This window comes from Triturus cristatus, chromosome 3_1 (genome assembly GCF_964204655.1).
Source record: "Triturus cristatus chromosome 3_1, aTriCri1.1, whole genome shotgun sequence".
NCBI classification, from domain to species: domain Eukaryota; kingdom Metazoa; phylum Chordata; class Amphibia; order Caudata; family Salamandridae; genus Triturus; species Triturus cristatus.
Window position 1 is genome coordinate 445,208,344 of NC_140583.1, and position 27,768 is coordinate 445,236,111.

The window sequence follows — 27,768 nt, forward strand, 5'->3', positions numbered from 1 at the left end:
ATATGCTACATGAGATATTCGGTGCTGAAAGTCTCTCTCAGCTGCTCATAGTAGAGATAGCCCATCGTTCCCTGGCGGCTCATTCTCCCCCGGGGACACCACCCGTCCGATTATTGCGCACCTGCTGAATTATAGGGACCGTGACTCGGTGCTGCGCATAGCCCGTCAGAAAGGTTCCATCATTTATCAGGTTATTACGGTGGCATTTTAGCCTGACTTCACAGTCCAAGCGGCGAGGAAGGAATACCAGCAAGTGGAAAAAATAATAATCGCAGAAAATGTGCAGTATGCCATGTTGTACCCGGCACGGCGGCGCATTGGTTCAGATGACATGGCCAAGATGTTCACCAACCCCAAATAGGCCATGGAATATGCAAAAACTATCTGGCGCAAGAAGCAGGCCGTCCCTGATGCTTCGAACGATGAGGGCTAAGTTAGGCGGAACATTGATCAGAGACTCTCTTAAAGACTGACAGTCGCAGAGGCTGCATTTGACAGCATCAATGATCACTTTGGTATAATGTATGTTGGGGCGTGGTGCTCCTGCTGAACTGTACCACTATACCTGTATCCTTTCTTATAATGGGGGCCTTTGGGGTTGGGGGTGAAGTTTATTGACAATTTGTGCGGCTCTAGGACTGAATGTTTTACTGTTCTAAGAGATAAAGTGCCTTGGCAGCTTATCTCACACTGTTCGGCCACCTCCCTTTTCACCTAGGGAGTATGTTGTGCCCCAGCGTTCCCCAATGGGTGCTCCCCATATTTAACTATGTCCAGGGTTAACATTCTGGGTTTTTTGGTTAGTTTGCGGGATGGCTTTGGCAAGTTGGGTATGCTAAAGTGGGTGGGTGGGGGGTGAAATCGAACATGGGAACTAGGGTTTATTGCATGTGATTGGCTCAACGCTAAGGCTATTGTTCGTATGTACCTGTTTGGCTTTACAAAGTTGGGAACTATGCATATCATCGTTCAACACACATCATGTCAACAGATCGATAGTTTCACATGTTTAACGTGGAATGTCCGAGGGCTGAACTCCCCCAAGAAAATTAGACAAGTCTTTGCTTATCTAGACAGGCATGGGGTTCAGATTGCTCTTCTCCAAGAGACGCACCTGACCAAACAAACGGAAGCCAAGATTGCTCTCAAGTGGGCAGGGTATAAACTAGAGAGGGGTCCTAACCCTTCTAAAGAGGGGTCTTGTATTCACTCCGATTAAAATGTGCACAGATGATGAGGTGCGCTATGTTATTGTGCATGGCAAGCTGGGTATCAAGCTATTAACCATTGTTAATGTGTATGGGCCGAACATGGATCAACCTGAACTGTTTGCAGGGATTATTAATTTACTACGTGAATAGCCTGAAGCCGAAGTTCTGTAGGAGGGCGATTTCAACACGCACCTAGACCTTAGCAAGGATAAATCCAGTAAACGAGGTGGGTGCACACCTAGAACCAGCCAATGTGTCAGGGATGGAATGCTCGAACTTGGTCTGGTAGACACATGGCAGCTTAGTAATTACGATACACTGGGGGCTACACATGCCTCTGCGATGCATGGGAGCTGGTTCAGTTTGGATTATTGGCTTGTAAGTGAAGGGGTGAATGCTTAGGTAACTGATGTCGTTCCACTCCTCACACTTTATCTGACCACAGTCCAGTTAAGCTCGCCTTACATATTCCAACACATATCCTGCGCCAGTTCACGTGGAGATTCCGTTTGGAAGCTCTACTAGATCCTGTATATGCCAACACTATTAGGGAAGCCATAGTACAGTGTTTTAACTTAAATATGGGATCCGTGGACAGCGCTGCGACTTTATAGGAGGCTTTCAAGGTCACTATCAGGGGCACGTGCATTAACACAACAGCAGGTATTCCAAAAGACATTAGGGGGCAAATCACTAAAATTGAGAATGCACTGTCAGAGCTTGAAAAAGTACAAATTACTGCCTTGTGCACACACATTGTCTCGCATTAAAGATCTGCTATTAGAACATGATGAGATGGCGGAGACCGAGATTCGCTATCTGTCTAGGAGACATGTGGCCCGTGCATATGGAGAGGGTGGCATACCGGCCCATAATTTAGCGTCTCAGCTTAAATATCACGCTGAGCACTGTGCCATAATAAAAATCATAGATGCGCGGGGTGAGGGGCACTACACACCGTAGGCCATAGTTGAACAATTTCGCGATTTTTATGCCAACATGTACACATCGCGGGAGTGTGCGGACCCTCCAGCGCTGGATAAGTATAGGTCAGATATTGCATGTGCTTGGTTAGCTAAAGGACACCAAGACTATTTAAGCCAGCTGATTGAAGCATCTGATATCCAAGAAGCAAAACGTGCCCTGCCGAATAAAAAAGCTCCAGGGCCGGATGGCCTCACGGCAGAATTTGATAAAGAATATGCAGCGCTCCTGATACCCCATTTACTAGAAATGTATGGTGAGGCTGACAAGACGGGCAGGCTTCCACCATCGCTCAGATAGGCTCTGATAATAACTTTATTAAAAAAAGATAAGACACCCTCTCACTGCGAGTCATACTGCCCCTTATCAATCTGGATGCAAAAAATACTGGCAAAAATTCTAGCCTCCAGACTATAACCTTTAATACCGAAATTGGTCTTACCGGATCAATCTGGTTTCATACCAGAAAGGGCCACGTCCCACAACTTTCGCATTGTATTTGCGATGTTTCACGTACTAGATCATGCCCTCCCTGCTGCCGCTGTTATGATGGATGCAGCAAAAGCATTCGACTCCATCGAATGGGGCTATAAGGTTTAGATCTTGAAGCGAATGGGTTTCCCCGAAATATTTACTGGGTGGGTGTGACTGTTGTACACCGACCCCTCTGTACGGGTTCAAGTAGGTGGTCTAACATCTGTGCCATTTCAGATTAGGAGAGGAACTAGACAGGTGTGCCCCCTATAGCCACCACTGTTCTCTATCATGCTGGAGCCACTGGCTTTCATAATCAGACAGCAGCACAGAGAAACTGCTCTTAATTTTATGCACTGACCAGTTGGCATCTCTCTCTATGCTGATGAAATGGTGTTGTTCATCAGAGAGCCACAATATCTAGTACCCGTATTGCGCGAATATATCAGATTTCGCTTTTTTCGGGATTCACTATTAACGGATAAGTCTGTGATAATACCTCTAACAACATTCAAAGATTCCCCTACCCTGGAATATCCGCTGGTGTGGTCCACTGATCCAGTTAAGTACCTGGGAATCTGGGTGCATCTCGATCCCAGATAGTGGTCAAAGAAAATTATGGGAGGGTATGTGTTTTGCTGGAGCAACAGGTAGGCAGATAGACAGCACTGCCGCTATCCTTAGCAGATCGTATCGCTGTCATTAAAATGATTGTATTGCCTCACTTTCTGTACCTGTTTAGCAACATTCTAATAACATTAACTAAGCACTTTTTTAACGCTGTATGTTTGCTATTAGTGCAAATAATCTGAGGAGGAAAACAGTCTCTGGTGGTATTGAACACACTCACCCTGGATTATGCCGAGGGAGGATTCTGGGTGCCAGATTTATATATGTATTATCTCTGCGTACAGGCACAGTACGCACATTATTGGCACAGCCCTCACGCTTTCATTCCACATGTGGCGGTGGAAGATGGGGATGCACACCCGATTCCTTTAAACTACATCCTTACACACTCGCAGAGAGGCACACCGAAACCTGAAATCAATGTGATAGATACCACCATTGCTGCTTGATAATCCATTGGTAAGCTTGCGACAAAACTCATGCTCTATGCTCCAGCGCTCCCTCTAGCTCACCACGCTGCACTCTCCGTGACGCAGGAGAAGGCACGATGCGTTCCTTGAGAAGGGCAGGCATAGACAAAATGCAAGACATATACCCAAATGGGAGTTTTATCACAACAGAGGAGCTGCAATACATTCATAATTCATCTCCACTATTTTGGTTCACACTGCATAGATTGAAGCTGGATATACAAGCGCATTATAGCACATTCCCAGCAGAGCCGCCCACTTTGCACACTCTACAATTGCTTCTGGTCACTCCCAAATGTCGCAAGCTAGTCACTAAACGGTACAGGGCAGTAAGGGACGAAAAGGTCAATTGTGCTGATAAAAGCCTCGCTCCCTGGAACGACAGACTCAATCCTCCGCTAACATGAATAGAGTGGGAGCACTGCTGTAAAATCACCAGCGCCCTAACGTCTAATGGAAATCTGCGTATTATCCATTTCAAATATATCCATCATGTGTACCACACACCACTAAAACTACACAAGTTTGGGCTCCGTGATAATAGCAGATGTAAAAGATACGGGAGGCCGGATGCAGATTTCTGGAACTTGGTCTGGGAATGCAGGCTAGTGTTTGAGTTTTGGGAGGAAGTGGTGCGGCGCATACAAGTTATGTCATTGGTCCCTGTGCAATGTAGACCGCAGGTTTGTTTACTGTGCTGCGAACTGCAGCTGAAGGGGGCTGTGGGCAAATTTGTAAAAATTGTACTGCTGTTGGCGAAACGCCGGGTGGCGCTAACATCGGAGAGTACTCTGGCCCCACGACCAGACCACTGGGTAAAGGACCTAGTATATTGTAAAGAAAAACTCGAATTCAATGCGTAAGAGCTGCCATCGTCTTCCAAACCCAAGGACATTTGCGAACCTTTGCAACACTATTTGAGCTCACAAGACCAGCCATTGACATTGAATGATGAAGGTTGATATTAGTGTGCATGTATGATCCTTGGAATATTATAGTCACTGACTGACACCAGCGTCCCAACAAGCTACGGGATGAAGGATTAGTCAATCACATGCTGTTTGTTTGTTATTTGTACTGCTTTGTATTACACCGAATATATATATATATATATATATATATATATATATATATATATATATATATATATATATATATATATTCCAAAATTGCATTGCCAAAAATCCATCAAGGAAAAAACAACGCTACACGGCACCCTATGCTTTTAAGGCAGAGTTTAATTAGGCCACACAAACTCTACGCGTTTCGGGAAGCTCGGTCCCTTGATCATCCCGCATAACGTGGGCACGCGGTGCGCGCAGCTCACCGCGTGACCACCGTGCGTGCACGGCACTAACTGCGTAAAGTGGGCGCGCGGTGCGCGTAGCGCACCGCGTGCTCACTGTGCGCGCACGGTGCGCGAAGCGCACCGTGCGCGCACGGAACGAACTGCGTTAACTGGGCGCGCACGCCACGAATGGCATAAAGTAACTTAGCATTTAAAAAAATGTACAAATTCACTGAAAAAAACATAGGTTTCACACACGATATAGTTAGGAATTAGCATTTAAAAAACCTTGCAAATTCACTGAAAAAACCATAGGTTTTACACAAGTTATAGTTAGCTGTACATTTCACTCGTAAAAAACCAATGAAATTCCCCCATTATAGTTAGTGCAGGCAACTATAACTCACGCGAACGCAATCCTCTGCTGATGCTAATACTGTATTTAGACACTTATTTGCCCATGTCTTCTTCCATTAAATTTTAGCTATACATATATTACAAATATTTTTTTTTCATAAAGACACATATGTCATCAGCAGAGGATTGCGGTCGCGTGAGTTATAGTTGCCTGCACTAACTATAATGGGGGAATTTCATTGGTTTTTTACGAGTGAAATGTACAGCTAACTATAACTTGTGTGAAACCTATGGTTTTTTCAGTGAATTTGCAAGGTTTTTTAAATGCTAATTCCTAACTATATCGTGTGTGAAACCTATGGTTTTTTCAGTGAATTTGTACATTTTTTTAAATGCTAAGTTACTTTATGCCATTCGTGGCGTGCGCGCCCAGTTAACGCAGTTCGTTCCGTGCGCGCACGGTGCGCTTCGCGCACCGTGCGCCCAAAGTGAGCACGCGGTGCGCTACGCGCACCGCGCGCCCACTTTACGCAGTTAGTGCCGTGCACGCACGGTGGTCACGCGGTGAGCTGCGCGCACCGCGTGCCCACGTTATGCGGGATGGGTCATGTACGCACGATGCGCTTCGCGCACCGTGCGCACATGGGGGACATATTATGCGCTTCGTTGTGAAAAGATATTCATTTGTAGTATTCCGTGATGAATATAATTTTGACCGTACGCGTACAGTAAGCGTAATCGGCGATTTTGCGAAAAAAAATAAAATTATTTTTTTGCCTTGGGGGTTGTTTGGGGACACCTATATCGACACCTATATCGATGCTGGGTGGTTAAGAACTGAATACACTGCCCCTTTAGATGGTTTTTGTCTTTGTTTTTGCTGCCCCCCTCAGAGTGCGAGAGAGAAAATGGCGGCCGCCGCTTCCTGGTTTCGACCGATTCGAATGCTTACTTAGATCGAACAGCCAATCAGAATCGCGCTGGCGCACGTCGCCGTACGCGTACGGTAAGCGCACCGTAAGCGCACCGTAAGCTGGCTCAGATATATATATTGATTTAAAGGCTATTTTCTCAGAATCTACTGAACAGATTTACACCAAACCTACAAAAGGCACTTCCTTGACCTGTAGACTACCTCTCTGCCAAATTTCAAGGAACTCTGTTCAGCCGTTCGGGCTGTAGCTGTGTCTAAAGGTCCTATGGAAAAATGCATGGGAAAAACGCGTTTTGGGACCCCCCTTTTATCTCAGCCCCCGCATGACGAATCCCCCCGAGACTTTCAGGGTAGGAGCGGAGCGCTGCGCCCCACCTATTTTGAAAATTTCGCGAGGATTCGTCGACCGGCGCCAAAGTTATTCAAAATAGAATGTTGCGGTTTTCCTATGGAAACAGGGTCCTAACTATAACTACCTACTGGCGACCGCCAGTAGGTAATATATAGCATTCTGGGAGCTGTAGTTTACTATAGCGAAGTTGTGGACATGTGACCATCGGTCAGCGGACTACCACCAATGGGAGTGACTTTGGGTTACTAAAGGTGAGGGTGGAGTCATATCTTGCTTACAGCTGCATCTGAGGAAGGCCTCACAGGCCGAAATGCATTATGCACTTGCTGTTTTGATTAAAAGATCTCCCGACGTTCCCCCCCATGTGGCCTCTACTTCTTCCTTGTGGAGTGGAATGCTGTGGATATATATATATATATATGATGATATTCCAGCATATCCACAAGTCACATTCAGAAAGGCCAGATCTCTTAGAGATCGATTAGTACATAGTCATCTTGAGGAAGCTTCTCCTGGGGTTAGAACCCTTAAGGATATGAAAGGTTTCTTTCCCTGTGGAAAGTGCAAAGCGTGCTCTAATAGTAGACGAGTTCTCTCGTTTGATTTACCAGGCACACAGACAACTAGAACCATCAAGAAATGTATTACCTGCAGCACCCCCTATGTAGTGTACTGTTTAATATGTCCCTGTAATTTATGGTACATAGGTAGTACCATACACCCATTGAAGATCAGGGTATTGGAACATCAAAGGGCAATCGCTAATAAAGATACGGCATATCCTGTAGCAAGGCACTACGCCGAGAAACATTCTAGTAATCGAAATCTACTACGATTCTATGGTTTGGATCTTGTACCAGATAATGTGAGAGGAGGAGACAGATTGAGAAAGCTACGAAGATTAGAATCACGGTACATAGTAGACTGCCAAACCAAATTTCCGAAAGGCTTAAATAGTGGGGAGGAACTGGCATCACACCTGGGTACATGAGAAAAGTAAAAAGGTAATAATGTAGAGTTTCAACTGTAGGATTTGTACTATTTGTCAAAGTGAAGTAGAGTTGTCTCCAACCAACGAACTTGACTATTGTTATTTAATTGTTATCTGATTATGAGAAGATAGTTGTGTAAGTATTTCGGATGGTACATAATAGCCGATACACGGCGGAATGAGAAGTTAGATAATTTGTTAGCAACTGGGTATACTTACAATTATTTAGTGTAGCGGTAGCACTGTAAGCCAATACATGGCTAAATCATGCTATACATCAAGCCACGCATTAGATAGAAGTGGGGGTGGTCCTAATGTTTATTTTCCAATTGGAATCGAGACCCAGGGCATTCAAGCTGTTAGGTACCAGCATCAAGTATGAACTTAATCTAAGCAATGATTCACAACTGTAGCCCTGTCTGTCTATTTATGACGGGTTCGCTAGAGCAATAGTTAATTCGCTTGCAGCGGTGTTACCTGGATGCCGTAGCCAATACATGGCGCAATTTTGTTAAATAGCCACAGTGCGTGCAAATATGTATATTACTTGTTTTCAAATTTATTTTACAACTTAGGTTGTGATTTGACATGTATTTACTATTTGAACAAGGTATTATTGCTAATTTAGCAATGGCGGACGTTTATTTGCTAAAGTGCCAGTCCGCTTTCTATGATTGATGTATTGCGATGACAGCTTGTGCATGAACTTAAAATGGCGACCTCCTGGTATGTGAGCAAACACCGAGGAAGGCAATTCGCCGAAACGCGTCTGTTTGTTATACCGGAATAAAAACATCTTCTAAGCGTCTCCCGTGAGTGCCTATTTCCTTTGCGACAGGAGGAAGTCGGAGCTTTGATATATATATATATATATATATATATATATATATATATATATATATATATATATATATATATATGTATATAAAAAAATTGTCTTCAGTTTGAAGGTGGTGTAAATTAAGTGAGCTCCAGAAATAGGCATGTTGAGTTTGAAATGCTCTGCTGCCAAAGGTTTGTCCCATCAGGGACAAACCAGTCGCCACTTAGCAAACGAAGTGATGTGTAATGAGTTCCTTATGAGGAAGGAGGAACATGGTCAGTTGACACGAATCACATTGTACTTATCTGATTACTAGAGTAACTTTAAAGTCCTTAAATCGTCTTTTTCAAGTAAAAAGCCAGTGAAGACTACATTCTCTCTCAGCTCGTTTATGGACCTTAAAGTTTTCACACCACAACAGCAGCTGCTCAAGGATTCACTGACCACATCCAGGAAAAATCCAGAAACACTGCAAACCAGCCTGGATCTACAGATAACGAGCACATGACACTGCAACTGAAACACTAGCACAGGATCCCCCAAAAAAGCCCTCAAAAGTTTCAAAAGCCGAGCACCGTCATACCTTCAGTGCCACCTTAAAAGTCCTTGGCTCTATATCAACGTCCAGTGTCAGAATCGCCAACAGGAGGTGATGTAACTTCCTATCCCAAAATCTCTCTACTGAAGAAACTCGTTAAACAGCGCTTCCTTAGCGCATTCTCAGCAACTCTTGAGAGGAAAGCGCAAAAGGTGGGGAATCTGTGGTTGGGTAAATTATCCGCCAGAGAGAACTTACCTAATGTAAGTAACCTTTTCATCTTGTCAACCCTTAAAACATCGATTGTGTCTCTGTTCCTTCTGCAACTCTTTATGTGAATGATTGTGAAAGCTAACCTTGATAAGTTTGGAATTAGAAGAATTTATGGTTGTTTTTCTACTAAGCATTCTGTGGCAGGATGGTCTAGCGGAGACCTTCAGTAATTTTAACTTTACTCATTTTAATTCCTAGTAATGAAAAATGGCCTTGGAGTTGCATATTGACTGATTGATTATGTTTTACAGATTTTTCCATAAAATCCTGACACATTTTCAGTATCTTGTGAAGGAATTGCCAGGAATATTAGAATTGTCCAGGATGCAAACTGCTTTGACTGATGAGCTTAAATTGACCTTTTAATCTAAATATATAATTGTGCAGTTTACCGTAAGTGGAATCAGATTTCATTGTAAGCTTTCTGATAAACATCTTAAACCTTGTTTTTCTTAGGCACAAATGCATCTGCATTTGACCAGCTTATACTGACTCTGGCATGGGATAGAGTGGATATTGCCAAAAATCATGTTTTTGTGTATGGCCAACAGTGGCTGGTATGTATAAAAAACGAAAGCCGATTGCTTATAGTTAGTTATATATTTTAATTTGACATGTTTTCATTTATATGTGTTGATTATCCATGTCCCTTGTTCACATTGCACACTAATATGCTAATGCTAGTTATTTGACAGTTTTTTTCTTACTTTGCTTCTCTCTTAATAAATAGGATTTATGTGGACTAAAAGTTCGGGGGAGGTGAAGGGGATAACATGAGGGTATATTGATAGCAAACCATCCAAAAAAGTTAGTCACTGATTAAATAGTTAAAAGCAGTATATTTAATATTGCCAGTATTAACAATCAGAATAATTTATAAATTTTATTGAAAAGGGCACATGGCTTGGAAGGTGTAACCCAGATCGCTAAGGCACCTGATGATTTTTAAAATAAGGATACCTGCAGAAGTTTCATCTCAACTCATTTAAGACTGCAGTTGAGGTTGTGTTTGATTTATCACACTTTTGTCCCGTACAAAGAGTCAATCATGCAACACTTTTAACCCCCCACCCTCCCCCCCCCAAATAACTTTAAATACGAGGATAGCACAATTGACCAATTTTGGCATATGTTGCTTGTTAAATTAATGTAGTAGCAAATTCTGTTTTTGGTTTTCTGTTCATTTCCTGTACATCATTATATTCAATTAGCAGACAGTTTAGTTTGGTTGAGCATTAGCAAAGAGTTGGAAGTCCGATCTGTAACTTCCATTTCTATGACGGTGCTAGATAATTTATTCGTGAACTGTTAAATGCAAGATTATTCTGTAGTTACCAGACAATTGTATATTAAGAATCTCTGCTCTTCATTGACTTCCCTTTCTCTGTGTCCTGTGCTTCACTTTGATTATCAGAATTGACACAGTGAAGTCCCTGAGATTCCAATGCCCAAAGCATATCCTGCTGATTCCTGTTGATAAGAACCTTGTGTGGCTACTAAACAATTTTTTGTGTTGTGAAACCTATTGGCTTACTCCCTTTATAATGATGTTTTTGTTCTCGAGAAGTACAAGAAACAAGACAAAATACAAATGCCTTCTTCTTTTTCATTTGTCTAGTGTCCTTCTCATCTTTTTTTGCAATTTCATTGAAGATCCTTTGGCTAGCCGGCCATTCTGAAATACTGGTCTAAATTATGCTTTTCCATTTTTGCAAGCCTCTTGACTGGTTGTGGGCTTCAGCCTATCCAATCTGTGTATGTCAATAACTGTTGTCCCTGTTTGTTTTTCTGTCTCACCGATGGTGGATAAATGCTTCTCTAATGGATACTTCTAACTGCAGATTTCTCACCTTTAGAATATTCCCCATGTGCCAGAGTAGATCCAGATGTTTTTCACAGCAGTGCTCACAGGCATCACTAGGTGGCATGATACTACTCTGCAGTAAACCGTTCCATCCCACAAGTGATTGAGTGTCACCCCTATGTGATGTTGTCTGTTTCCTTTGTTTCGTGACGTCATACAAGGATCCAGAGCTCCACTCCATTTTTGTTGTGGTTGAGGACATCCACTAAGTCCAGTTCCAAATCATAGAAGATGCATAATCAGTTGAAGCAGGACTCGACCTAATCCTGGCACTCTCTATCTGAAGAGAAGTCATGAGGGCATCAAGTTGCCGATCAATTTCACGCTCTATTGCGGAGCCGGTTTCACAGCTGGTCCTGTTGCATCCCAAATTTCCCAGGCCACAATGCTATAGCAGGTCGAGGCCTTCAGAGAGACAAAGCTGAGTATTTTTGGCATTCTTCTTCTTCTTCTTCCCTCTGATGCCAAGATCTACACTGTTTCCTATTCCACAGACAGCAGTCCAGATGTCGCAGGTGCCAAAGGTCAACCCTCTGCCCACTCTGGTGTCACCCCTTGAGCTAAATCTGCTTCGACCCCGACCAAGGTCGTGCCTTCATCCCTTTTGGCACAGATTTTGATCATCCGGATACTGATGATGGGGATAATTTACTCCCACACTATGATGATGACAGTATTTATGTGGACTTGCTGGAGGCCATTGGGGTGGAAACTTCCCGTGCCTTAGGGTTGGTTTTGTCACCTGAGCCCCTCAACAGAAGAGGGTGCATCATTTGCTGTGGTGATTAAATGTGCAGCTGATGTCCTGGACCTGAACTGCCATCAGGTGAAGTCAAGTCAAATGTCCTTACTGATATTTTGCACCCTTGGCCAACCTCATCTGAGCCCTAACTCTCATTTAATGATGGCCTGACTGACACCCTTTTGAGCACTTGGGGGAACAGCAGGTAGTCACAGACCAACTCCAGGCGACCTGGTCTTTATTACGCAGCACCTGACTCCTGAGAGTTTGGTGGTCAATCTTCAGCAGCAGAGTCCGTCATTATGTGTTCCCCACAACCCCCCCACAAGCCTGCGGTAGGGGAAGGATGGAGGCCGAGCAGAGCGGCCAGATGGGGACCTAGATAAATGAGAACGAGTGAAACGGGGGAAAGGCTCATACTCCCACCCACCAGGAAGTGTCTTCAATCATTCGGGAGAGTTCATCACCCAGTACCGGGGGACTGGTTCCAGCCTTCACCAGACACATCCGCCAATTCGTACCCTGGCTCATACAGGGGGATTTTGGGGACTGTTCCCTATAGCCCCCTCTCCCTCCTCCACCCCACTCCTAAACAGCTCAATCAGGTGTGCCCATTCTAGGGATATAGGACGCTTCCGCAGCCCTCAACTCTCTTCCCGGTGCAGCGCTTCTCGCTCCGCCACCGACCACAATTCACATACAAGTATGCCACAGTAATGCTCTCCAACCCCAAACTGAGGTGACAGCACTACATCAGATGTATATGCCATTGTAGTCTCGCCATTTTCCCCATTTCCAGGCATGCTTCTGCAGGCAACCACAGGCCTAAAAAATTGGCTTCTCCTGGTGCGGGCACCAGTCCACTCCTGCATGCCAACCTCTAACAGTCGGGCAGTGTTTTTGCTTCTAGACATGGGCCACATCTCGTTTGGCAACGAAACATGCCGTCCCAAGGAAGGTATGCTCTGCCCTTGGTCCCCCACCTCCTCCATCAGCCCTAATAGTGTAAAACAGGCCTTCAAATCCAGGGGATGAGTTAAGACAGCAGACAACGTATGACTCCCCTCCAACCAAAAAGGCTTCAAGACCGGGCATTCCCAGGCAACATGGAAAAAATCAGCCATGGGGAGTGCCCAGCGTGCGCACACCGCCTGCGCATCTTCGCATACATGCTGCAGGCGTCTCGTAGTAAGAGATGTGTGTGTAAGTAGTTGAACTGCATCATTGGCAGTTGCGTAGAGATAGCCAGTTCCCTGGGTTTCATGCACGCCTCCCTCCAGTCATCCTCGTCCAGATCCCCCCCAACCAATACTCCCACCTCTGTCTGACCCTCCTAAGACCATCTGGACCGTGAATGACTAGTGAATGATAAATTGCTGATGTGGCCCCTTTGCCCAGCCGCCCAAAAAGTTCTTTGTCTTTAATAGACCTTTGTTCTGGGAGAGCTTTGCCCCGGGAGCTCTTGAGTCAACAGAGTGTGACGCAACTCAAGATACCGAAAGAAGTGCAAGTTCGATAGTGAGTAGTTGGCTTTTAGGTCTTGGAATGTCACAATAGCTCCTCCCCGAAAATATCTCTGAGGTAGGTAATCCCGATGCGATCCCAAGGCAGGAAACCTTCTAGTGTCGACAGACTATCTAGTCATGTCTCATGCCACAGGGGGTCATCTCAGTCAGATGGTGACCCAAACTGTGAGACAAAGGGCTGCCCTCCAGCAGTCAAGGGAAACCAATGTACACACAGCGTCGTTGACAGTCACGCCCCATAGAGAAGTTCAAGCGCCCTATCAAAGCCCAGTGAGCATATTTCCAGCCGATATGTGGGGTTGTTCTCCCCCTTCCCCCTCCATCCCCCCCAGTGAACCAATCATTGATCGGTACAATGTGCGATTCGAGGTGGTACAGGTACAGGTCTGATAAGCCCAGGCCTCCATCAAAGGGAGACTTATGCAGCAAATGCAATGCCATTGGTTCTGACCCTCCCGCCTATACAAAGTTAGTAATTTTAGCAGTCACTGAGTGAAACCCTTGCGGGGAATGCAATAGTAGTAATTGCCCAGTATGTATGGATATCGCAGAAGGCATACCATTTTGAACAGGGCTGTGCGCCCCATAGGATTAAGTGGCAGCTTAGCCAATTGGCTAAGAACTCGCTCCAGCCGATGATCCAATCACCCGAAAGTCAAGGGCCCAAGCCAGGGCCATCATCGCAAAAACATACACTCCTAAGTATTTAAAAGAATTGTGTCAGACTGGAATGTTGGGGCACCAAACGCGCCCCAGAGCTTTCCCCTTCTCGGCCATCAAGCAGGACTTGCCCTTATTGACCTGAAGACCAGACTCCTCACTATACAATCGAAGAAATGTTAGGCAGTGGAACCCGGTCCGCTGCAGATCCCGCAGGCACAGCAGCATATCATCAGCGTAGGGTGCCACACGGTCCTCAAAACCAGTCCCCCATTGCCACCCAGAGATCTGAGCGTCAGTGTATTAGCTGTGCCGGAGGTTCTATCACCAGCGCAAACGGCTATGGGGGCAAAAGGGCACCCCTGGCGCATGCCCAGCTTTATTGAAAGGGTTGGGGATAGGACTCTATTCACCGGAACGTGGGCGGTCGGGGAGTGATGGAGGAGGCGAACCATCTGGCAGAACCCCTCCCCTACCCCGGCCCGGTGAAGAACTCCATCAAGAAAGACCCATGACACTGTGTTGAATGCCTTCGTGAAGCCAACTAGTGAGAGGGCCAGGGTGCCATAAAGCTCCGATGCCAGGCCAGTGCTACGTGGACTCTCTATATACAATGGCCCATGTTGCGGCCTGGCATGGATCCGGGTTGGTCCGTATGCACAAGATGAGGCAAGGCCCGACCCAACCACCCAGCCAACAATTTTATTGTTTTTTTATGAGCAACAAATTAAACCGTGCATCACCATGACATTTAAAACGTTTCAGTGTATCTATTGAATTGTCCCCCCATTCGGTCTCATGTTGGGCAAGCCCTGTATTGTTCCCCTAAGTTTCTAACATTTTCTGCAGAAGTATCAGTTCAGTAAGTTCAGCCATTTGCCCCAAATTCGTAAATGTTTGGCCGGACAGCCTTGTGCCTCATATACCGATTTCTCTTAGAGCACCAATCCACTCCTCTATTCCACTTCGCGATGGTGGGAGATGCCAAGTCCTTCCATGTGGCTGCAATGTCTCTCTTAGCTACTGAAATGGCAGTCTCTAGAAACAATTTATCGGTACAGGACCCATCCAACCCCTCCATCGCCCCTAGGAGAAGGGCAAGAGGTCTAAGAGGGACTACCCAACCCAGTATGGTACTAAGTTCAGCCACGATCGACACCCAGTATTAGGAGAGAATAATGCAGGACAAGACCATGTGGTAAAACAGGCAGGCTCCTCTTTATAGCGGGGGCATGTTGGGGTCAGGAGGAACCCCGCTTTATGTAGTCGTACAGGGGTAAGGTAAGCACAATGGAGATAGTAGATTTGAATAGGACAGAGCCTAGCCATTATGGTGAGCACCCTAGGGCCCATCAGTGCATCCCTCCAATCTTCATCCTCCAAAGGGCCAATCCAGTATAACCAGCGAGTCCTAAGGGAGTCCAATGTGGACTGGGTGTTGTGTATCAGGGATTGATAGATTTGGGATATTCCCCCCCTTCCCCAGGTTCCCCATTAGGAGCTTAGCTTCCAGCGGATTAAATTCTGGGAATGCTTTGTGGTCGGGAATGTGGAGTACAAGTACTTGTTACACCTGGAGGTATTTGAAGAATTGTGTCGAATGTAGGGAGCATGTTTGCTGTAGTTCCCGGAAGGAGGATAAATGTTCACCCCTCCATACATCCCCTAAGCAAGTGATGCCTACCTGGTTCCACTTCTGGAAGCCCGCCAGTGTCCCAACCTCCCGCAGTCAATTCCCATGCCAGCGAGGCGTTTGTAGTGTCGTTTTAGCATCCCATTGGGAGTGCCGCTGCGCTGACCGCCATGCAAGGAGGACTGTACGCGTTACTGCTGGTAAAGTGTGAGGAATTGGAACCCCATAGAGTATAGTCTGAACCTGAGGGAACTCAAGGTTCTCCAGTTCCAGTCGGTACGCGGGATCTGACCAGCCACCATTAAACCAGTTGTGAATCACCAGGAGACAAAGGTCATCTTTTGTTCGTTTGAACAATGGGTCGAGATTGAGGGACCAGGTCAGCTCCAGAAGAGAAACGATGCCCAGATTCCTAGGTACTTGAACGAGAACCTATGCAGGGGGATAGTAGTTTGCCAGTCCACGCATTCTCTCGATGTGTGAAGAGGCACCAGGGTAGATTTCGTCAGGTTAAGGCGTAAGCCTGATGCTCTCTCAAAACAATTGAGGATCTGGAGGCACCTCAGTCCATACTGGGCCGGGTCAGCTAGAAAGGACATAGTCTGCGTATAGGGCAATCCGATATTTATGTGAACCCTGCCAGCTCCATCCCTGCATCTGTTCATCAGCCTGAATAGTACAGGCCATGGGCTCTATTGCAAGAGCAAATAGGAGAGGGGAGAGGAGGCATCCCTGTCTAGTTCCCCTCCGGATAGGGAATGTTTCTGATAGTGCTCTGTTTACAAGGACCCTGGCGGATGGACTGTAGTAGAGGACCCCCACAATCCAGCGATATTGGGGGGGCCAAAGCCCACTTTCTCCAGGACACTCTCCAAGTAGTGCCAATTGACAGTATCAAAGGATTCTCAAAATCGAGTAACACTAGGGCTCGATATGGAGAAAGGAAGTTACGGTGGGCAAGGGCCACATAGAGGTATCTCAGACAGTGGCTCATGCTGCGATGCTGCATGAAGCCACATTGATCAGGGTGTCTTAGAATGTGAAGTGCCCGCTTCAACCGGGTGGTGAGAATCGTTGGATAAATTTTAATCTCCGTATTAATCAATGAAATTGGACAGTAGTTGGAACAAAAGGCTTGGGGAGGGTCTGCCTTGGGTATAACCACAACTGTGGCCGTGTCAGGTGGGAAAGGAGCCTTATCCAGAAAGTCCTAGTCAAACTGGGCAAGAAGGCATGGGGTCAGGATTTCCCGAAATGCTGCATAGTACTCCGCTGGGAAACCATCCGGCCCGGGAGTCTTACAGGTAGTGAGTGACTAGATCGCTTCATCGATCTCCTCGATTGTGATGGGCTCCTCCCTGGCTGTAGCTGCATTCTCTGGGAGCTGCGTAAGAGGAACACCATGCAGAAAGAGGGATCTAGCAGCCAACGTATGTGAGTGATGTGTGGAGCAAAGTGTCACGTAGTAATTCGCAAACATTTGCTTTTCTCCCTGCTTTTGATTGTACAATTCTGTTTCTCTGCATGTCAGCAGGAGCATGCATGGTGTGCCCCTATGTGTCCTGAATTTCAGGGATGATTCGGTTGGCCAGGGGATCGGTTGCAGGCCAATGAAGCAATTTGCCATTCTTGTCTCCCCATCCACAAGCTCGGGCCACCATGGACCTCCAAATCAATTTAGCAGATTCGAGAGAAGTGGTTTTGATCTCTTCACGTACTAAGTGGAGCTGCTGGCGCGCCGCCTCTCCATCCGTCGTGACCGCATTCAGCTAGAGTCAATGAGCCCTGGCCGCGAGCTGAGAGAGGTGACTGTCTTGGGCCTGTCATCTGTGTTTAAGGAACCCCTGGGTATACCCACGGATCGTAGCTTTGCCCGCCTCCCACAGTGTGCTGTCAAGTTGCACTGTGCCCTCATTGGTGTGGAAGCAGTGTTTCAATTCTCCCTCGATCCCCTGCTTATATTCTTGTTCCTGAAGGAACCAGGCGTTTAGTCTCCATATGTGCCGTAGAGCACCCATGGAGCCCCTGACTCGCAGGAGATGTGGGATGTGGTCTGAAACCCCTATTGCCAGAATTTGGATCTCAGTGACTATCCTACAATCCGGGGCAGACAGTGAGTATGGTGTGCTGCGGATGTGTGGGTATATCGTAGTGTACTAGGGTGCCAGGTTCGCCAGACGTCGCAGAGGCCCGGTTTGGATGCCCAATCTCCGAGACGCCTGGCGCCTAGCATTCTGTGGGAGGATGGTGTACCCGTGGCATCTTTGGCAGGTTCTGGGACACCATTAAAATCTCCCCCTATCACCGTCCTACCCTGGAGGAGAGAGGATATTATTGCCACCGCGTCCCAGAGAGCGGACTCTAGGTTTGCGGGGGGGGGGGGGCATACAGCGGCATCAAGTTGATAGTGGTATCTCCAAAGGTACCTGTGAGGGTGACTAATTGGCCCAGAGGGTCGCTAGTTGTGTGGACCGGCCTAAAGGGGAGAGAGCTATGTAAAAGGATCGCTCATCCTCAAGCTCCTCTAGAGAACCCTGAGGGCCAACCCCTATCAAAACCCTGGCATGCTAGGAAGGGACATTGGTTTCCCAATAGATGCGTCTCTTGTAATAATAGGACATCTGGATTGACCCTCCATACATATTTTAAAATTCCTGGTCATTTTATTTTACCTAGGAGTCCGTTGACATACCATGAAAGGACTCTAAGGGGTTCACCCCCACTACCTGGCTGTGGCATTACGGTGACACAACGATGTGCGGGCCGAAGGTCTGGGAAGCCTAGTTGCTCCGAATGGTTAGGCCTTGGGAGAAAGTGGCCGCGTTCAGGCTCCCTATTGGGCGCCCGGGGGCATGTCATGGATTTTGTACACAGCGATGAAGATAAACAGACTAGTACAAAGAAAAGCAGGGAGAAAAGTTTCTGCCAAGAGTCCCAACCAACTCCCCTCCCCATACTTCCCCAAATGAAGCATCTGCCACCCCGTAAACTGAGATTAAGACTATGAAAAGACTAACTATTGAGGCAACATGTTGGGCTCCTCTACACTCTACAGAAGGCTCTTGGGGCGGCAACGACTTGTACTTCCCATGGGGAGACAGCAGACGAGGCAGACGCCATTCCATGGGTGTTACGCCTTCTCCGAGACTCTGTGTGTGACCCTTGGAAGCCCACAGGTGCTCCCACCCACTCCCCGAGGGTCCGTTGGGGTGGGACCCACTTCGCTGGGCAGATTGTGCATTCATCCGTCACCCAGGTCCATGCTGCCTCTAGCGTGTCAAAGAAGTATGACTTAATTTGAAAAATCACCTTGAGCCAGGCTGGAAAGAGGAGTCTTAGGGCAGATCGAGGTTCTTCAGTTTTTGTTTTACATGGAGGTATGATCTCCTTTGCGCCTGCACTTCCTTGGTGTAATCGGGAAAGATCATCATTTTAGCCTCTTTGTGGAACAGCTCAGGTCAGGAACGGGCTTTGTGCAAGATGGTGTCGAGATCTCTGAAGTTTAGGATCCTCGCAATGATTGGCCGGTGTAGGGCTCCCGGTGGCGGCCTAGGTCCTAGCGAACGGTGGGCCAGTTTCACCACAAACCATGAGGATAGGGTGTTTGGGGGCATCCATGACTTGATCCAGTCTTCGATGAAGGTGTTCATTTGCAAGGGTCCCCTAAGGAAAACCCACAAGGCAGAGATTGTTTCGACGCAATCTGTTTTTTGCATCTTTAGCCCGTCTATGGAGATCAGCCGTGTGGGATAGCAGCTGTTTGACATGCTTCCTGAGAGTTGAAACATCATCCTCGACCTCCAAAAAGCAGGATTCCGTCTCTGTGATGCGAGCAGTTGCGTTGCAGAGAACCTGACAGATGAGGGCCATTTTGAACCGCACCTCCCCGATCTTGGTCTCCACGGAGTCTTGATAAGCCTTGATGGCCTGCAGGATAGTAGCCAGGTCACCCCCGGGGGGCCGGCCGCAGAGGGCGCGGGGTCCCCATGACTGGGTCCTCTGACCGAGTATTGCTTCATATGGGTCTGGGTCGATGGGGGTTTCGCACCCTCTGTCCTTCGCCATGGCTGTCTGGTCTCCCAGAAGGGGCGGTCTGGACCCACCGTGGCGTCTCTGATCAAGTTCCTGGGAAGTTGGCTGGCACCGCTGCGGGGTGAGGTCCAAGGCCAGGTGTAGGCCGTCAGGCTTAGGCCGTCGTGGTCTCCTACACAGGCTGCTTGTACTGCTCGGAGGTGGTCTTGTGTGCAGGGAGCAGGAGATCCCAATAGAGGTGAGTGGAGGCCAGGGGTGGAGGGGTGGGGCCGAGCAAGAGCCCACCCCAAATGGTGAGAGAAGTGTGTGGGCCCTTTGGACCGAGGGTGCAGATTAAAGATCTAGGGGGCCCCTTGGGTCCAACCTGGCCCAAAACTATGCCCTGCTGTCATCTGTCGGTCTGGGCCTGACCCGTGATGGCTCCCTTCATAAGGCTGGGTCTCGTGCTGAACCACCCTGCGTCCTGGGCAAGCAGCTGCAAGGCATTCACCGCTGCCACCGGGACGCAGATGAGCACCACCCCTCCAGTGTTGCAGGCCCACCTCCACCCGCAAGGCCCGCGTGGTGGGGTAAGGGGGTCTCTCCTGCAGGCAGACGTGCCCTCCTGCCGATCGCGTGCCAGTCGGCCCCAACTCCCTGCTTCAGTGACTCAAGGAGGCAAAGCCCGCGAGCCAAGGGCCCACCACAATCCCACCGGAGGTGTCCCGCCAATCGCGGGCCGACCACCCTGGCCACTTCCAATGCCCAGAGGATCCCAGCGGTGCCACGACAACCTGGGAGGTCAGAATAACCCCACAGTCTGCCGGATCAAGGGCGGGAGGATATCCAGCTTCGGAGTTCGCAGGATCTGGAAGGTGAGCATTCAGCAACCAGGGCCGGGAGAGACGGGATCTGGCACCTAAGAACTCCCTCTAGAAGCACCTACTGATCTGGCCTCATGTCCCACACCTGCCAGTGGCTCACATGAGGCGAGGCATCCTGCCTACAGCAGGCCGGGTGCCTCCAGGTCAGTTCACGGCTAAAAGCTGTCCGGCGCCGGGCAAGCGCCCCCGCCCGCGATGGGCATGCGGCGGTTCCGCTGTGCTCCGGACATTCCGCCTTCTACCTTCGGGCACCACAGCAGGATGTCTCGGTTCTGCTCCCCGGCTGCCCTCACAGACGTCACGGCCTCAGTGGGTCTTCAAATCCGCATTCGGTGGCACCAGTGCTATCGGGCCAGACTCCCGGAGTCAGTTGCGCCATAGAGTCTCTGGTGTGTCGTGTCCCACAACACCCTTATGACTAGTCCCTCCAGCACTGGTCACCTCGCCACCATTTTGTCACGACAGGACAGCACTGCGGGCCACCGTCTGCTGCCGCCTCTGTCTCAGGCAGTGCCGACTCTTGGGGCAGGACTGCTGCAGGCAGGGGCGCCTCACGGCTTGGGGTGCCCAAGTTGGGGAAATTTCTCTGGAGGAAGGCTAGGATGACGACGGATACTCGAGGGGCCAGAGCACTCTTAGAGTGCGACCGCCATCTTGGCTCACCAAGCCCCCCCCCCCCCCGGCATAGATTTTAGTGTCCGTATTAATCAAGGAGATCATCGATAGGTGGAACATTGATCCCTCGGGAGGCCTTCTTTGGGCAAGACAACGATGGTGGCACAGTCCAATCTCGGCGGAAAGGACCCTTGCCGCAAGGCGACCGGTTTAGACATTCAACACGTGGACACGGAGGATCTTGCAAAAGCGCTTGTAGTATTCAATAGGGTTCCCATCTGGGACAGCTGTCTTCCCAGCCTGCAACCCCAGTATCGCGGCACTAACTTCCTAATGTGTCAAGGCCTGGTCCATCTCCTGGGCCAAGGCAGTGGTATAGTCTCCAGGAGGGGGTTAGCCACCTCTGTCGGTGGCGGGGGGCATTTAGAATATAACCCTTTGTGAAATATCAGCAAAGGTTTGGGCAATGGCAGGAAGTTCCTCCTGGAGACACCCTTGAGACTCACGAATCACTTGAACCACGCAGTTGGAAATACCTCGAGTCGCCAGCCAATACAATAGCTTAACAGCCTTGTCTCCATGAGCGAACACTGCTGCACCACCTCCTAAGATTCCTGCCATAGTTTGGAGTGGGCATTTGCCAAGAGACAACAAGTTTCTTGTCGACGGAGAGACGCTTCAGTACGCAATAGCTGAGTCTCCAGATTGGTTAGACACGCCACGATCAGCGCCTTGACCCTCCGAACATAACCCTTAAGACTGCCTCTAAGGGATGGCTTGCAAGCTGCCCACAGTGTTGCTGCCAACGACACTGAGCCAATGTTCAACTCGAAGAACTGTATCAATTCGATAAAGGTCTTGCAACTGGGGCTCTTCAAATACCAAGCACTAAATCACCAAATTGGTCACAAAACAGTATTGTGGGATCCCCATGAAAGCAACAATGGGTGTGGTCTGAAATGCTGCACTGAATTATGTGCACTGACTTTACAGACGAGATCTGCAGCTGGTAACCACAGCAAGTCTATACGGGACTCCGCGGCTTGTGCAACAGACTGATGGGTGCAAGCCCTGTTAGTGGGATGCCAGGAGTGCCAGACATCACATAAGTCCAGTGAGTCAGCCGAGGAGGTTAAGCGCACCGCTCATGAGTGCCTAGCTGGGAGGGGAACATCCAAGACCGGATCTGGAGGTGCATTGCTTCCCCCCTCTCTCCCCCTCCTGATTACAGTTACGCCGTGTGGGAGAGTCAAAATAAAGGTTCTCAGTGACTGCAGAAAAGGCTGCAACAGGGGTGGCGTGATATAACGGGAGATAAGGTTGTAGCGCCGCACTTATAATTGGCCCTCAACTCCCACATACCATCCCTGTGCATTGGTATGGTGAATTGCAATTCCTCTCGAGTGACTTGTAAAACCTGAATGTAACGGCCTGTTGTAATCAAACCTGCCAAAGAAGGGGCAGTTCGTTCCTAGAGATGGGTGACCTGCAGGAGAACGACTGCTGGCCTGTGGCGCTTAATGTATCGCAGAACCACAGATCGCTTGATGCGATCCAGAAGGCCGTTCACATCCCAGGAGAGTACCAATACTGTGGGGACAACGATGACCCAAGTGGAGTAGCCAAGCCCTGCCCCCACGCTACAGGGATGGGCAGTGAGTCCATGGGACCCTTGGTGCTGTTTTGATGTACATCAGCCGTTATGTAAAAGACACACAATTGATGGACGGAATGCAGAACAAATCAAAACATTCTCCCCCAGTCAAGATATATGGGTTAAATCCATCATTCATTTGCTCACCATGCCACCCCAGTTTAGACCTGGCCATATGCAAATCAGTCTTGACCCTGTGCCTCATGGGAACAGTCCAGCCCGAACTGCCAATCCAGGTCCTCCCTGGACCGGAAACAAGCATCCTAGGACCGGTTTCGGGGTTTCACCCCGCTTCAGCCAGAATAGGTTGAATCCAGTGGCACAGTGAGCCCGGGACCTACGTCTAGGCATACCCGGCGCACTTAGGGCGAGAAAGCAAAAGACACACAATTGATGGACGGAATGCAGAACAAATCAAAACATTTTCCCCCAGTCAAGAGATCTGGGTTAAATCCATCATTATTTTGCTAACCATGTCACCCCAGTTTAGACCTGGCAGTTTGGGCTGGTCTGTTTTCATGAGGCACAGGGTCAGACTGATTTGCATATGGCCATGTCTGAACTGGGGTGGTGGAGTGAGCTAAAGAATGATGGATTAAACCCAGATCAGTTGACTGGGGGGTGAGTGTTTGATTTGCTGAAACGCTCCGTCCATCATCCCCTGTGTTATCGCTTTGTTCGCCCTAAGTTGACAGGGTATGCCCAGACGTGGGTCCCTTGCTCACTTTGCCACTGGATTCAAGATAGCCTGGCTGATGAGGGTTATGAACCCGAAACCGGTCCCAGGACCAGTCCAGGGAAAACATGGCTTGGCAGTTCGGGCTGGACTTTTCCCATGAGGCACAGGGTCAGACTGATTTGCATATGGCCATGTCTGAACTGGGGTGGTGGAGTGAGCTAAAGAATGATGATGGATTAAACCCAGATCAGTTGACTGAGAGTGAGTGTTTGATTTGCTCAAACGCTACGTCCAGCGTTACAACAAACAAATGATGGACGGAATGCTGACAATGCATACATTCTCCCCCAGTCAAGAGATCTGGGTTAAATCCATCGTTCTTTTGCCCACTACACCACCCCAGTTTAGACATGGCCATATGCAAATCAGTCTTTACCCTGTGCCTCATGGGAACAGTCCAGCCCGAACTGCCAAGCCATGTCTTCCCTGGACCGGAATCAAGCATCCTAGGACCGGTTTCTGGCTATCAGCCGTCATCAGCCAGGATAGCTTGACTCCAGTGGCGTAGTGAGCACGGGTCCCACGTCTGGGAATACCCATCCCACTTAGGGCGAAAAGCGTTACAACAAACAAATGATGGACGGAATGCTGACCATGCATACATTCTCCCCCAGTCAAGAGATCTGGGTTAAATCCATCGTTCTTATGCCCACTACACCACCCCAACGCTACGTCCATCATCCTCTTTTGTATCGCTTCCATCAGCCGTTATGTGCCGAGGTGCCACAGAAAATCTAGAACAAAGAAAGACCAACAGAATAAAACATTCACATAAACTGGCACCTTTCCTTCTTTTCTGTAACCTCGACTGTACTGGCCAGTAGGGCCATCAAAAGGTTGCTGGCCTTGCTAGTGGGGACAGGTTGTTCTTTCTGCTATTTCCTCGTGCCAAAGGAGGGTGTAGGCTGTTGTCCTATTTTAGATCTTCTTCTGAATGCCTTTCTATGGAAGGACACATTGAAAATGCTCACACTGGCCTAAGTTCTGTCTGTTCCTGATGACTGGTTGATTTTTTGGGACCTGCTGGACATGTACTTTCACGTGCCCTGCAGATGTTATCCCGAGGTTCAGTTTAGGCTAGGAGCATTTTTTGTTTGCTGTGCTCCTCTTTGGCCTTACTAGTGCCACTCTAGTGTTCACGAAATTAATGGCAGTGATTGCCGCCTGTCTTCAAAGGTTGGGCATTCCGGTTTTCTCTAACCTCGAAGACAGGCACGGACTTTGCAAAGTCAGTCATAGACCACTTTCAGGCAGTGACGTTTTTAACAAATTTGGGGTTTTCAGTCAACGAGCTGAAGTCAACTGATTCCCTTGCAGAGGCTTCCTTATATTGGAGCTCTTCTTGCCTTTCCACCCTCACAACTACTGCAGGGCAATCCAGCTGTGATCCCTATGTTCCTGGAACTCTCGGTGAGAGCAGTTCTCCGGTTTCTTGGCCTGCTGGTCTCATGCATCCTGCTTTCCACTGTGCTAGGCGGCAAATGCAGACTCTGCTCAGGAACTTGAAGTTGCAATGGGCCCAGCACCAAGGAAACCTGTCAGACATCATCCAGGTTTGAGAAAAAATTGCACAAGATCTGCAGTGGTGGCTGCTCAGCAGCAACCTGACCAACGGCAAACGTTTCTCCCTTCCCACCCAAATCTAACAGTGGTGAAGGATGGGTCGCTTTTGGACTGGCGTGGCCATATGGGGGCGATGGAAAACATAGGATTCTGGTCCCAAGATGAAGCCCTGCTCCACTTATATCTGTCGAGGCTGTGGGCGGTCCAATGGTATTAAAGATGTTCTTGCCGTCAATCAAGGGATGGCTGGTGCAGGTTCACACGAACTACCCCTCCCCCCCCTCCCCCCCCCCCAACCGATATTTGAGCCTGCTGGATTTGATAAAGGAAACTACCAACTCCTCTAGCGTAAAGCCGTCTGGTAAGCCTATGCAAGTGCGCATGTTTCTTTGTATTTACTAGAGGCAAAATAAATCAGTAAAAAACAAACTTACCAATTAAAGAAGTTGTCTATTAAAACACATCAGGCCACATGAGTTTCTGGCTTTAAAAGGATATGTATTCATTTAAAAAAAACATAAAGAAGAGCGGAAAAATAACGACTTATTTAAACTAAACAAAACAGAGGTCCCACTAATACTGCACTATTTGCTCTTTTTCTGGTCTTGAATTTAATGTAAATCAAAGCCTTTACATTTTAATCGAAATTTTGGCAGAACTTGATAGATTATTTGAAAAGTATGTCCAACGTAAATAAAAAACGACTTCAGGCATTAATATATCAAGGCTTTCGTTATGGTGAAAAGACATGGGGTAAACTCAAAATTGACATTGTATAAATAATTTGCACGTTTGCTGCATTTTAATCTGACACTCTGGTACAAACTATATCGGGAATAATGAATGCCTAATGACTGAAATACATAACAATTTGAGATTAGGTTGTATTTTATGCTGTTTATTACTTTTCCTGTTGACAGCTGAGCTTCCCTTATACATTGCAGAAAGATAGAGTATCTTTTACTTAAACCTTAAATATAATGATGTAGGCAGGTTATATTATTTTACAAAACTAAACATTATTCTGCCTGCAATAGAGTCAACCTTTCTTTGGGAATCTTTGGAAGTAACATGAACTCTGTATTAAACGGATACAAGAAATGCATTGGTAGTAAGGAAACATCAACAAAAAACAGACCTTGAAATGGGAAAAGATTGCGTCAAATGTAGGCATGGTTAAGGAATACCCTTCTGTTGGGGAATCCACTTTGCCTATAATCTGTCCTTTGGCCTAGGAACAGAATGCAAAAACTATGGTCTAATAAGTGGGATAAATATATTTTTGCAAGCTACAGGTAAAGAAAACTTAAAAGATCATAAAACTGTTTGCATGATTTATATGGATTTTGATGAATGAATGAAAGTGAATTTATAGAGCGCAATAAACCCAAGGATATCTAAGCGCTAAGCTGAGAATCAGCTCAATAACCACAACAGTGCCAAATAATTTAGGGTGAAAAAAGCCAGGTTTTCAGAGACCTTTTGAACAGGGCAAAAGAGTCAACTCTAGCGATGTGGGCAGGCAGGGTGTTCCATAACCTGGCAGCAGCCCGGGAAATGGACCAGCAACCCCATCTGACTTTATGAAACCTGCAAATGATGACTTTCCTAACTGAAGAAGATCTGAATGACCTGGCTAGAATATACCAGTTGAAGAGGGCAGAGAGATGTTTACACCATTTGTGATGAAGCGCATGGAAGATTTGAATGCCTTTCAATAAAAGCAATCAATAGTTTGGTAAAAATAGAAGAGATAGAGAGGTATCTTCTGCAGATACCACATATCAGTGTAGTCATGTTTGGGAATTGAAGCAATTGGACTGGATTTGTAAAATAACTGTAGAGCCAGGAGAAGGAACCAAAAGCATAGAGATTGCAGGCACACAGTATTATTATTTTATAAAATTTACATTGAATAAACCCCTTTCTAGGTCATGTGGGACATACAGGCTGTTCTTGTAAATAGAGACTTTATAGAGTCAAATCGGAATGTAATATGGACGATACCTTAATCCGTTTGCTGCCTGTTTTCTTAGCAATAAAATAGGGTTAGTTTAGCAGCAGTGGCTCCTGGCATGCCCTGGTTGAGTGTGCTATGGGGCCAGACCAGATTGACAGAAGAGTAACCCCTTGGTGTGCTTTTGATTAAATGCTTCTGGGATAAATGCTGAGCCCTTTTGTACTGATCACTGACACCATGCATGTACGAACAAAATACTCCTGAAAGACGAGCATACTGTTTCCTGAATGCCACCCTCGCTGAGCAGCGCTCCACAGGGTTGGAGCACCCATAAAAAGAGATGCACAATGCACCCCAGTGTTAAGGTCTTTGCATGATGACTCCTCAGCAGCCTTCAATCGGGCTTTGGAACAGGTTCTGCAGTCTACATGCAATAACATTAATAAATTCCTAGTGAAGTGCCTAAAGTTATGAAGTCAGCTGAACCACACAAAAAACAAAGAATTGCATGAGATGTTTGGTCAGTCACACTCTTCCCTTATGAAAAGTTTTTAAGGAAACCGGGATATAAACCAAAAAGGTTTCCATCTAA

At 47.4% G+C, this 27,768-nt stretch overlaps 1 protein-coding gene across 2 annotated transcripts in view; it reads left to right on the forward strand.

Annotated features, from left to right (window-relative positions):
- TRPM7 (transient receptor potential cation channel subfamily M member 7) overlaps positions 1-27,768 on the forward strand; it is a 2,096,104-nt gene that overhangs the window by 611,926 nt on the left and 1,456,410 nt on the right. For both annotated transcript variants that reach the window (XM_085644243.1, XM_085644244.1), the window contains exon 11: positions 9,782-9,882. In XM_085644243.1, coding sequence (XP_085500369.1) covers positions 9,782-9,882 — 101 coding nt within the window. The remainder of the gene's footprint in view (positions 1-9,781; positions 9,883-27,768) is intronic.